Source organism: Melanotaenia boesemani, chromosome 1, assembly GCF_017639745.1.
Source record: "Melanotaenia boesemani isolate fMelBoe1 chromosome 1, fMelBoe1.pri, whole genome shotgun sequence".
In the NCBI taxonomy this organism is placed as follows: Eukaryota; Metazoa; Chordata; class Actinopteri; order Atheriniformes; family Melanotaeniidae; genus Melanotaenia; species Melanotaenia boesemani.
This window is the reverse complement of record NC_055682.1, coordinates 37480350-37494312: the sequence shown is the minus strand read 5'-3', so window position 1 is coordinate 37494312 and position 13963 is coordinate 37480350. Positions and strand designations below refer to the sequence as shown.

At 38.9% G+C, this 13963-nt stretch overlaps 1 protein-coding gene across 6 annotated transcripts in view; it reads right to left on the bottom strand.

The window, feature by feature from the left end:
• mtss1lb (MTSS I-BAR domain containing 2b) overlaps window positions 1-13963 on the bottom strand; it is a 90972-nt gene that overhangs the window by 56601 nt on the left and 20408 nt on the right. For all 6 annotated transcript variants that reach the window (XM_041974856.1, XM_041975107.1, XM_041974927.1 and 3 more), the window contains exons 2-3: window positions 7941-8002; window positions 7668-7741 (exon numbers count right to left, since the gene is read on the bottom strand). In XM_041974856.1, the coding sequence (XP_041830790.1) occupies window positions 7668-7741; window positions 7941-8002 (136 nt within the window). The remainder of the gene's footprint in view (window positions 1-7667; window positions 7742-7940; window positions 8003-13963) is intronic.

Below are 13963 nucleotides of genomic sequence, written 5' to 3'. Positions count from 1 at the left end.
TAATTTTTTAAATTGTTTAATCAAACCATTAAATGCAGAACTGAACACAAGACCACAACAAACAAATCTGGAAAGTAACAGATGTTTTCACTTTCACAAATTCTGCAATTTGCTTTCTAGTTTCAAATACCATTTGAATGCTCATTTTTCAGTTTTACCTCATGTCTTCACTGTCTGAAATACAGCTCCCATCTCTCTGTGTTGCTCGTTAATCTTCTCATAGTGTACTCCCCATGTACCCATACGTTACATAATGGTATGATCCAACTCTGTGATTGGCCACATGGTGTATCCATCAAATTTAAGTCCTACCCCCTGCCTGCTGAGCAGCACCTGCTGAAGATTAAACTCTCATCGATAGGAGTCAGCTTGTGTCATTCATGCATCACTTATTCATCACCTGCCAAAGTGGCTACTAGTAAGTTATTATTTCTACCTGTGAATTTTAATCCGCATTTGTCAGGTTGGTGGGTGTTAATTTAGAGCCCTGGTCCTCAACATCCCTTACAAGTGAATGAGTACATGTAGCCCTCACTAAATTTTATAGCTGATCCTGAAACCAAGTTCTTACCCTCAAATTTACTTTGTATTCTTGAGGACAAAACTGTGATCCCCACAAAACTGCCCTGGAAGCTGGTGGCCATCGCAACAGTAAAAACCACCATAAAGACTTACCAATGAGAAGGAACAGTGTTTGGAATGGCAGCGACAATCAGGGACCAGTTCTGACACAAATCCACCGGCGAGCTGATCATTTGTCACTTCCACTGCTATTTGAAAAGCTGAACAATTTTTTAACTTTACACTTCAAACTAAAGCCCTTTTCAAGTCTGCTGTTTCAAGCTGAGACTGATGCACCTTCATTGTGCATCGTGTCTCGAGTGTCACAGTTTGATCTGCTGATGTTGCTCCAGAACTTTCCACCAACCAATGGTGCTGTCGTCACTCAGAGAACTGACCACCTCTGTCTGCCATGTGCGAATTACGAGGAGGTAGAGTGGCAGGTTGACAAGGACGACATGTGAAAGGGCCTTAATCTAGTAAAGTGCACCAGAATTCAGTTCAGTAACTCAAAATGTCACCCTGTTGAAGTAAACGAAAAAACAAGATTATTGTCACTCCGGTGGCCGGATCAGACACCCGCCCACCACTGTGCAGACGCTCGGCTGAAATTTGAACTTTAAATTTAAAAAAAATAATATGATGCAAATGTATACATTCCCACAAATCATGAAATCATTAAATTATTTTACAAGAAATACCATTGAAACCAGTAAAGACAATATATACTCCAACATGTATCATAAAGAAAAATGTAAACACGAGATTTGATTCCACTGGGACTTCAGGCAAAAAGCCTAAAAATCTCTGAATCTGCTCTAAAGATATTTTAATTTCTCAAAGTCAGTGTGAAATAATGGATAAAAAGTTAGTTTTATTGGAGTAATTGGAGATATTTTTCTTAACATGATGCGCTCAGTTAGTTAATATTGTTTATAGTAAATGTATTAGAAAACAGCATCATCTTTACAACAAAATTATAGCTAAACATTCAAAACTCTGGAATATAATGGCTGCTGTTGATGCAAGGTTACTTCAGTTCATTTAGAGGTCTGTGTGGTACATGTAAAGAAGTGGTTCAGGGCCACAGTCGTAGGCAGTGTTCACACGGCACAAACATGTCATTAAAGACTTCCTCACATTTTCTCACAACAGTCCTCTGTCCATTCTCAGTCTTTATTGCTCAGTATACTCAGTGCTCTCACAAGCATGGACCTCTCTGTCTTTTCATACAGTCATCACCCCATTCCTCGGGAATAATCCTCAGCTGTTGATCATTACCACTTACAGTGCACACCGCGACTGTCCAAATCACTTTATCTGCACACAGCATCACGGCTCTTCTGAGGTCTTTGATTTGAAACAAAAAAATGGTGTTTTTCCTCTTTCAGAAAGTTTTTAAATTAACATTCCTACCTTAGTAAAGTAATTGTAAATGAATGCGACCACAGTCATTGGCAACCTCCATGTCACACCAGTGGTATTATTAGTGGTTTTGTTTTTCAAAATCAAGACCACATTTCCCATAAACTTCACTGCTTCCTGCCCCCCAGCTTACTTCCTCTGGCTTCAATGAGGACGATAAAAATGCTGGAAATGAGTTTTCCAGCCTGTTTTCCCCCCTTGCCGCCATCTGCAGCTAAGATAAACCTCAGCCTTCTTTCTGCTTGTTTCTCTTTTAGCTGAAAAACAGTCAAGCTTGCTTTGTCTTTCCCCAAACTGTTGGAGATTGTTTTCCATCACTAAGTGTTTTGGATAGCGAAGGATTTGTATGGTTTTTTGTCTTGCAAACATGAGTGTGTGTGCATTAATAAGATTTATAATATTCACTGTGAATTGCTGTACTTGGATGCAGGTAGGCAGCCTGGCAATAAAACCACCAGGCATTATACACCATCAGATCATCATCCTCATCCTCTCTGTCTCAGAAACACACACCAAAGTAAGCACACGTGGGGGTGTTTTATTACCCTGTGCTGTGCTAAGAGTGCATATATAGTAAGAGTCCTGGGATTGACCAAGGTTTTACTGCTGCTACTGCAGAGAGAGTGCAAAGGAGATTGAGTGCATTGATAAAGGGATGCAGCAGCATCTTCATCTTCATCACTAAATAAACAACAACAGTGGATTTAAAGAGCTAAACAGAAAGACAAAAAGCTACAAAAGAAGTATGGAACAATTGTTTTTCTATACTCTCTGAAAAAAGTACCTAATTTCACCTTTAGGGGTATACAGGTTTGTCACAGGGACTGAGTTTTATCCGCAGTTCTTATTTATACCCATGTTTGCATATTGTTCTTCAGTTGCCGTCTCATAGCCTGATTTAAAAGAGGAAAATGCCTCTCTTCCACCACAGGCCAAAAGAAAGATCATACTTTTTCTCATACATGTCACTAAACGCAGCAGAATGAACATAAGGTTCGGTGTATTGCCTAAGGACAGTTCCACAAGTAGTCTAGGGAAACTTGGGCTCAAACCACCAACCTTCTTATGCAGCCTCAAAACAAATGAGGATAAAAAAGAAGACAAAATAATACATTATATATATATATATATATATATATATATATATATATATATATATATATATATATATATATATATATAAACAGTTAAAAGCACTAGTGGGTAAATAAATCCCCAGTGTACCATAGGGAATAGAAATGTACTCCTATTGTACCAGTTTTTTTTTTTTGTTGTTGTTTTTTTTTCAGTGCTCCATTAGTAAATGAAAATTCCCTTCAAACTATGTTTACTCAATTTGTATAAACATACAATTAAAAAAGAAAGGAAAACCACAAATTTTCTGAATTTAAAAATAAAGCTGGGGCAACTTAAATTAAACTATAGAGTATTGTTTTGTTATTAGATATTCAGCAGTTTAGCTGAATATTTATTGAATTGTTAGGTAGCGATCATGAAGGATTTCCTGGATATAATTGCAATATCAGAGTGAGAGCCTCTTACACAGCTGCAGAGGAAGAGGATGGTGACAGAAGCTGGCTGATAGAATCAGCAAACAATACAAGAGAAATGGCCACTATGCTACAAATTAACATATTTATGTCTTTTTGCACAAGAATCAAATTATGCTTCTTTAAGATTTACCTTTCTAAGTCTCTAAGGCATATCTTGAGACATTTTGAGATATAAAGTAAAAAAATGCCCTGCAGTCCTTGTTGTTTTGTTCTGTCACAGTTGGTTCATACTGCCCCATCAAACAAGAAACAGTGAGCGTACATCTGAGAGTGCACTCCTATTCACCCCACACCAGGGAATTCACAAACACTTGCACACTTCCTGCTGCTGGATTTCACCAACTTGCTAAACTTCTCCCTCTCTCTCTCTCTCTCTCTCTCTCTCTAAGCAACAAACACACGACAAAATGTTTGTCCTTAAGCTGCCTTTCTAAATTTTATCAGCTTAAGAGGAAAAACAAATACACTCTGGTTAAACACTGAGAATCCAGTGCAAACTATGGTCCGGTCATGGTCCAAGCCTGACAAATCAACTGGCTACACTTTCGTGGTATGTTTTCCGCTTCTTTGCTGTGCTAACATGTTAGCATGCTACACTAATTACACCACATCCAGGACTGTCTGTCCTTTGTTTCCCACAATTTGTGTCGTTTTACCTCTTTATGACCTCATATGACCCCTGGCAAACCTACAAGTAGTTCTTCTGGAAAGTTTTCTACATCTTCCCGATCTCAACTTGACTGTTGCAGTCCAGATCTGAACTTATTCATTAATTGCCTTCCACTTTGAGGAAACAGCTAGCTTAAGTACTGTGCTGCGTAGTATTATATTCTCCTATATTCTACTTTGTAGACATTGTTATTTTAATTTTCAGAGTGCAAGGAAGCGTGAGCCTTGTTGAGTAAGATTTGAGGAATCAAATCTTTGCATTACATCTTTCTTAATGGTGATACAAAGCTAGCTCCTGATCTAACCTGCATACCTGCCTAGTTGTGCTTCGTGCAGGTGAAGAAACAGGAGTCTATTGACACTTCGGTAATATTAAATTAGAATATTATGTGTATATACAGATCATGTGAGATTAATAGCAGTTTACTCCATGTAACCTACCAGGACAATTGTATGAAACTGGGATCAACAACAACAGAGCAGTGTGAACAGTGTGAAGTCACTCTAGACAGCAACAGAAAATATTAAATGTACATCTTCTAAAAGCCCATTTTTCCTCAACACAGAAGAAAGACATGCAAACGGACAGGCAGTTTCATCCATCTCCTGTGTTGGTTATGTGCATGATTTGGTCCGTTTTTAGGGAGCTTAGCCATCCGTTGCTTGACACAGAAGATGGAGCACTGCCACCGGAAATCGCGGGGCCAGTGCTGAGTAGACAAGCTGACATGCGACCAGCAAAAGAAACAAATCAGAGTAGAATATAAGGAACATGAAGGGAACAAAAAAAGCAGAATAAGAATGAAGACGAGGACAACAACTGTAGAAATTGCGCAAGCTTTTAAAGAAAGTGTTTAGGGTGTGTTGGGCGGTTGGAAACAACTTTATAGCGATGCATTATCACTGCCAATTAATTCAGATGTTTAACTAGTTCTACATCAGTTTTCATGAAACTATAGTCATGAAAACATTACAATATAATTTTGATTTTAAACATCCAACTCATAAAAATATTTTGAATCATTTCAGTTCACGTTAAATTTGTTTAACATCCAAGTGGAAACGTTGACAGTGCACTCTCATAGACGACACTGTCGGTGCAAGAGCAGAGCAAAGGATTATCAGTACCCTTTTAGTTTGATTTGCACAAGCTGTAATAAGTGGCACATTCATATACTGAATGGCAGGAAGACAGAGTGCATCATTATTGGTACCATCTTCTGCCTCCTTCTATTTAACAAATCTATTAGAGAACATTACACACGGAGAAAGAGCCATAATTGTATCGCATTTGACAAATGGAGTTCAATAGGAATGACTCATCAGTACAGAAAGTACAAAGAGCCACTGACGACCAGTCCACATCATCGTAACTGCATCATTTATGTTATATTTATGTGCTTGTGTGGCGCACATGGGTGGGGTGTATGTGTTATGAGCTGACAAAGCTCAGTGACCTCCTGTTTGGCCTGTAAAACCAGCATGAGCCTTTTCCTGTATCCTCAGTTATAGGAGCCCACCTGGGGCTGCACACCCATATCATCATCTCATACAGAGTCTAACATCTGCACACAATAAGTCTCAACAGCAGGAGAAATTCTGTATGTTGCAGCCTGATTGTTCATCCTATTTTTCCTCTATTTCCTCGGTGGTACCATACTGTGGTGCTGACATGGCCATCAGTGGGAGGGGAGTTAGTGTTTGTCTGAACTTCTCGGCTCTCAGTGTCCTAGTAGTACGTTCTATTTAAACTAAGGCCAAACTTTAAGCCCAAGCATGCAATATCCAGTCTAACAATAGGTCACAATTCTACAAAGCTCAGCAAGTTTTTAGGGAAAGTCTAGTGCAGGAAAAATCCAGCTTCCCTTTTACGAACAAACCAGGATGCTCATGCAGCTTTTTTTGCAGCAGGAAGAGAAACCGCTGCTGAAAGATCATTCCGGATTAATTCATAAATTTTACTTAAAAATTGTAATTTGTTTTCTTGGTTTTATGTCATGTACCTCAGTATCTTGTTATAAACATAATGGTTGCAGTTGCCTTACTGGCTAACTTTACTTTCTGTTTTATTCTGTTTCTAAAAGCCACTCCTGCTCTTTATAAAGTCCTGACTCGTGTATGTGCTGTTTTAGTTCAGGTTTAGCAAAATCACTGTCTTGTTTCTTCTGAGTTTAAATAGAAATTGTTTCTTAGTCGACTCCATCTTGATATTATATTTACTTATTTACCTATCCATCTCTGTATTTGAGGTTATGTTTTGTTGCTGTGTTTTGGAAAATGTCTGTGTTTTTTTGTCTTTTTTATTTTTTGGCCACTGCAGGATTGATACTTTCTCCTGTAGAAACTTGTCGAGGGAGGATTTAGGTCATAAAATTGACAATTTTCTGGTGTGATGAATTATCCATTACAAGCAATCAGTGTATACATCCATCGGGGACATCAAGTTCCCACTGAAACTTCAAATGAATTAATCTGATGACCAGAGATTTGATCACAGGGCTTCACTGTTTTATCTTCAGGTTCTAAGAAAAACTCTCCTCCTTCATGTGCTTTGTGCCATGAAAAAAAATAAAGTGAAATTAGAGTTTGTGCCTGTTTTTCCACAGTTTAAACTATCAGATGTCCCTCGTGACACCATGAAAATGTTTCAAATTTATTTAACGATAATGCATCAAGTTGACCTACTAGTAGGTTTTTAACTTTTACTACACGAGCTTTTCAGCCACCAAAAAAGCTAAAATGAAGAAAAGGAATTTTCTTCAGAAGAATTATGTTTGTTCCTTCAGTAAATTTCCACAAACGTGGAGATTTGGTGCTTACAAGGATTTATTATTCAACAGGCAGATAGTTCGATGACCAAAAGAGGACCTTTCTTAATAACCTGAGAGACTTTTGACCTGAAGGAGTTAAAAGACATGTTTTGCTTTGCAGCAGATGAATGTTGAATGTTTCACAAAAGAAGGAAAGAAAGAAAGAAAAACATGATAGAATTGGATTCTACCACTGAAACCAGTGGACCTTTCTGTCATCTACCGTGACAACAATTATGGAGAATCTGGAGAAATTTAACTTTCTTCTCCATTCTATGAAAATCTCTAGAATGGACCTTTATCTTATGATTCCAGCAAAGATAACAGGGTGATCATCTGAGACCTAGAGTAAACACGTTGAGATGCTTTCATCATTTTCTTTTTCTGTTTCTGTAAACAGTTCTGTACAAATCTCTTGAAGTTTGGGACAAAGTGTACCTCAAAGCGGTTCAAAACAGTTTCATCATGAAAGAAGAACTTTGGAGGTTGTTTGATAAAATCTCTCCAGCATAATAAAACCACTCACTGCTTCAATAATGAGAAAAGCTACAGCAGCACAAGAAATGCAGCAGAGAAAAGTTGACAAATAAAAATATAGCCAGAAAACATTTATTTTTCTGAAATTGGGCATCCATCGCTGCCATCCTACCTCTGGTGTTGGTAGCCATGTCTGCCACTTTCTGGAAGGCATCCAGGAAGGCCACAGCAGCAAGAACAGTGGTTCTAAATGGACAGAAGAAGATAAACCATCTACATTAAATGGCACAATGACTAAACTTTATAAGCTGTGGTTCTGTGGTTTTATACACAGAAAGTCACTGAGCTCGTTCATCCAGTCTCATGTTTGATGTTAGCTTGATATTTTGCTTGATATTCAATTTGAAAGACTATTTTCTGATTAATGGTGAAAAGCAGAGCTTACCGGAGCTGGGAATGCAGTTTGATGGCCTTGGCACTGAAGTCCTCCCACACAGGATAGGAGCACTGGAACATAGACACAGCAAAACATGTTACCTTAGCATTATTAGTTTGATTACTTTTAGTCACTGTAATTACTAGAGAAAATGAGGAGGGCATAGACTTGGAGGTAAAGTGATAAGACACTATTTAATGATACTATTTTGGATAATATATAAGATATGTATGAAGTTGGGTGTTGACACTGAGGGAGTGAAATAAAATGCTCGCATAGCTCTAACAAACATTTTTCTCACAAATGATTCTGAGCAGGGCGCAAGAAAGCGGAGCGTCTGAGGGTGTCCAAGACTGTGTGTTCTGGGCTGACATGGAAAAAGAGAGTGGTGATCCAAGGGCCTCATCTAACCCAGATGCTAAGGGTGACATGGCCAGGTGTGGAAGAGGGCAGCAATGAGCACCAATTTCACCATGGCGGTGAAACATGCTGTGTACGGGCAGAGTAGGGACCCAACTTATAGTGTTGCTTTAAGAGAGCCAGATACTGCCATCAGCTCACATTGCAGGGCCACCTCAAGGAGGACACGTAGTGGAGCTGGGCTGAGGTGCTAATACCTGAGGAGCCAGTTGATTTTTCCTGGGCTCAAAGATGACACGCAGACCGAGGGCTGTAATGGTTCTGGCTACTGTGAGACTTTTCTGGACTCTTATTTCACCAATAAACTCGGTTAAACGCTCTGCTAGCCTTCTCTTGATGTTACAGTGCTGCTCTCCACTCGATCCTTTTTACTTATCGTTGTTTTTAATTTTAAAGCTGGTGTGACCCACCCTGCCCAGGGTCACATTAGCTTTGTGATTTACATACTGAAACATTTGCCTAAACTACGATTAATGATCGTCCCTATTTGCATTTTTAAAGAAAGTGACATGACACTGTTCCAAACAATGCTAAGCATTCATTCTGTGCGCATCAAATGGACTCTTATTGTCCTGGATGCTCCATGTAGATGCTAATAGCCGCAGCAGAGTGCACATGGAGTGTGTTGATTGATGGAGGTTAACTAGAGGAATGAGGTGGATGCAAAAGAACTGGTGGATGAACAAAACAGTATGTCGGCTATTTCAAACAACGTTGGTTAGAAGAGAGACAATGCACTACAAACACAGCTACCCTCCAAGACATGTCGAATACTTCTGATAACCACCAGGGAACACATGTTTAATCTCTGCTGCCACCTACAGTAAAACCACAAGGAGCCATAGACGAATCCAGCCGACGTTCTGTGTTGCAGTGTTGCTTTGTGGAAATCTGGACTGATGATGTTTGACAGTGGTCCAGCATTACTGATGCATCTTATCTGGTGTTATAAAAGTCATTCTGTTTTTCATATTACTAACTGGTCCCTTAATGTCTAAAACTCTGCTGCATCTGGCAGAAACTGCTTCTGACAATTCATTCTGGAATATAAAACAAATCTTCTAATTTATTAAAAGTTGGTAAAGAAACGCGTTCAAACTTTTCCATCGGCTGTCAATTTTCTATTTTATCTCTAGTTTTTAGGCTGAGGGACACCATATTACATGATCTGTTTGTGTTGCTGACTAAATTATTTTTATTAAGAAGAGTTACTGAAATTTAGCATTAGCTAAAACACGCTACTAGCGTTATTATAGCACAAGCTATAGAGTTCAGCAAATATCGATCTGTGGATCAGAGTTTTCCCAGTGGAGCTCCATATGAGAAAACATCAAAGTGGCAGCTTTTTTATAAAGAATTTTTTAATCACAGATTATATCGCCATTGCAACTTTCAACAGTTTCATCGCATATTGTATATTTTCCTGATATCGTGCAGCCCTAATCTCAACCATGTATTTTTAACTCAGAACTCTAACATTATTAGCAAGACAGAAATAAAAAAGTGAAAGGACAGTGGAAACATCTGGAATGGGTTTAGCTCACATGGTGGATGATGAGCCAACACCCCCGTCCATCCCTCGTTTCTCCCTATAAGAGGTTTTGGCCAAGTCATCTATATGTCATGACATCACATATCAAAATGCAGCAACATGTAAACTATGTTTCTATATATAGAGAGAGAAATAAGTCTGAACACAGAGTGGATATTATTCTGTAACTGACGAAGCTACTTCCAGTACATAATTAATGATGTAACTAATAATAATACATTTATTTATAGAGCTCTTTACAAACTATTCTGACACTTTAAATACAAACAGATGATAAAAATTAAACAAAAGATGTTTAAAATTAGATGAAATGATATTACGTAATTGTTATTGTCTCTCTTTTAATCTCACTGACTTGATGTTGAAAATGTTGTAAATCATCTTCTCCGTGTTTTTTGTTAGTTTGCCTCCTTGTTAAAATGTTAAAATGGGAACTTCTGGATAAGTGTGACTGGATTTTTTTTTTTTTTTTATGAAAATTTATTTAAAAGATGATGAAAATTAATGACACAAATTATTTTATTTTAATATTCTTCCATGTTCTTCCAACAACATAAAATGCCTGGACAGAGGAAAAAAAATCACCTCCTGGATTTAACAAAACCAATAACTTGCGGACGTTTCAGATGTTTCCAATATTTTCTTCTCATTTTATATAAATAAATGATAATAATACAAACGATAATCTCTTATCAGTAAAGACTTTTGGGTGCCTCACTGTCTTTGTTCTCTTCAGTGCCTTTACAATCTTGACTCAGTTCCCTAATTTTGCTTCAATAAAAGCACAAAAAATCCTCACACATGCACACACACATCCCACTTACCTCTTCATCCATACACTATACCCCTACTCCCACTTTTCACCCTCCCTTCACCTCATCCTTTATCCCCAAAACCCCTTTATCTCCTCCCTATGCAGCCATCTAATCCATCTACCAAAACACAAACACTCACTCACATACACACACAAGCATTCGGCAGCCACTGGCATCGCGCAGCATCAAAGGGTTTGACAAGGACAGCCAAGATCATTAAGACAACTGGAAGCTGAAGCTGTGTCTCTAATGGATGCTGCACCCCCATCCACCCCACGCTTCTTCAGACTGGATGACTGCTCTATCACACACCCCCAGCCTCAGCACCATATTACATTACACTTGATCCGGGTTAACCTATAACCCTGTTGAGTGCTCTCAAATTGTCTGCGTGGGGGGTTGGTGGAAGTATTTGTATCAGCATGAGGTCAAAATATCTTCAGGAACAGTCAGGTACAAAAAATACTCAAGTAAGAGAAAAACAGATCTGCTAAAGGGAGGGAGTGAAGGAAGTATGAAGATAAAGGGGGGTGGGGGGGTAAGAAGGAAAAGTGTGTGTGTGAATGTGTGTGTTGGGGGTGGCGTATCCTGTCAAGATGTCAGACTGGCACAGACAGTAACGGGTGTGCACTCTTTGATGTGGCGTGTTTGATGTGGCTTAATTTGGTCTGAAATCATAGTCCTAGTTCCCCTTGGTACTGTGCGAAAACATACCCCCACACACACATACACACACACACACACACACATTTACACAGAACTGTCCCCTTGCAGAGTTTAAAGCACCCTACAGAGCATAAGTAGTGTGAATGTGAGATAAGTGACTCCCTCCTCTATGCAGACACACACATACACAGCTCAGCACTACATTAGCATATTTCTGCTGGTTTGGCCAAGGAGAAGAGCCTATTGGAGGGTGATGACACCCCATCCCCCCAGTCATCCATCCATCCACCCATCTCCCTCACAGACGCACACACAAAGTGTGTTAATATCCCAATATCAACTGTTTAAGACCTTACTCTGAATCCGACAGTGCCATGCAAACCGTAAAGTCATATTTGGAGAAAGCAGTGATTTAATCTATATGGAGTCTATTTTATCTATCTTACATAGACATATAAATATATTAGGCACACCACTTCCTTCTGCAGATTTTATGTTACCTTGTGATGCACTGCTGCTGTACAATGCATGTCTTAGTCTCTGCAGCTACTAGGTCCATTAATCGTAACTTTGGATTTCTTTCATTAGAATCCAGTTGTTTGTTTCTGTCAATAAATCTGGCAACAGCAGTTTCACAAGCAGAGCCAGTGCAGGACAGGACAGCTGTAGGTAACAGAGCTCCATCACTTAAAAGATGGGGATTTGGGAAATATTGCAATGGTGAAGGAGGGTGTGACATGGAAGTGACTAAGTGACTTATTCACGAAATTTCCTTTATTTAACATGGAATATTCTTGTTGTAACACAGTAATTGGAATACTGTTGTGCTTCATGTCTGTATAGCCTTAGGTGTGGACATGATGGGAAATTATCCACCTGTGACGTGCCTGCTTAGTGGTTCATGGGCCTTTAACACCTCCACTTAGATAAAAAAAGGCAGACAAATCATTCTTTTGACTGTTAAGTGTTGGTTTGTAATTCCACATGCATGTTCAATAAAACTGGGAGCAAAACAGCTACAATTCGCTCAAGTGACGTTTTTACTTTTTACTTATCTCAAATGAAAAGCTTTTTTATGATGCTGAAAACTAGGAGTCACTCTGTCCACACTTCAAACAGAATTTTCCAGCAAATGGTTGTAGAAATTAAGCGTGCAGCTCGCTCAATTTGTCAAGATGCAAAAAGGTGCGAAACTGTCCTGTTAATTGCTTTTAGAAGTCATTACAAAGATGATTTAGCTCTGTGCCTTAATACATATTTAGACTGAAAGTGATGCAGATAAATCTGCATCAGCCTTGTGATGTGTGTGCTCCATGAATATCAGCAGACATTCATACAAAGTAAAAATCATTTGGGCGAAGACTGTTCATCCTCATCAGTCAAGTTTTGCAGCTTTAAATGAAGTTGAGGGTTTTGACCTTTCAGCATGTGAAAGGACACCTCCAGGCTGGTCAAAGACTTTTTCACCAGAGGCTGCATCTATTTATGGACGGTTTTGATCAAACATAGTATTGTGAAAATTCAAAATCTGCTGTGGAAAATCAGTTATGGACATTAAAATGGTCCCTGCCTGCAAGATTCACGCTCATTTGCTGAGTCTCTGAGTGCGGGTTTGTATAAACCAAAGCCATAGCTGGCTCTCTCACATGACTGTGGGACTTGGAGTCTCATGGTGGCCGGGGGGCAAACACATCGGCATGTCAGAGGCTCAGAGCGGGGAGACAGTGAGTGTGTGAAAAAGCTCTTGGTTTGTATACTATTACATCACCACTTCCTGTGTCACAAAAACCTCAGCAAAGCACGCATGATTACCGCTTGAGCGTATACACACTTTACTGTCCATCATAGTGTAAACATATCACAACCAAACATCATCTCATAGCCTTCTTTTACCAACTTTTTTCCAAGTCACTGGTTTAAAAGCTAAAGTAAATCAAATGCTAACTCACTGGACTGTAACAGAGGCTGTCAACAATTATGGATTCAGAATATTTGCTGTTTCCTTCAAATAACAGAAATATGCAGCCCTCTGCAAACTTTACCTTGATATATCCTTCACCTCTCATTTTCCTGCTTATCCTCCCTTCCTTCCTGTTCCCTGAGTTCCTGCTTTCTTCTACAATAAAGATAAGTGACAGTGCATACTGACATTCATTTTCTGCTGCATGTAAAACATCCATTCGGTTAACAATAACAACAACAAGCCATTAAAATATAGATGATTTTAACAGTTTAGCTTCAATGTAACAAAATCACTTATAAAACATCTCAGATACAGTCACTGCATCAGCATTTAATATTTTTTTTTGCACATGAAACTTAAACTTGAGTAAGCATCCAACTGCTTTTGGACTGATGGATCCACCCACACGATGTTGGAAGCACAACATCATCACTTTTGGTTTGGCTGTAATATTAGTCCCAAATGTCTAAGACTCTGAGCTCTGTTCTTGTTGATTAACTCCTTTCCTTTAAATTCCCCCATCCTCGGTAATGTTATATAAAAAGATTTTTATGTTCCTACTTCCAGCTGATCGTCACTATCAGTCCAACAACTCAGTGTTTATTCTCTCAGTAGT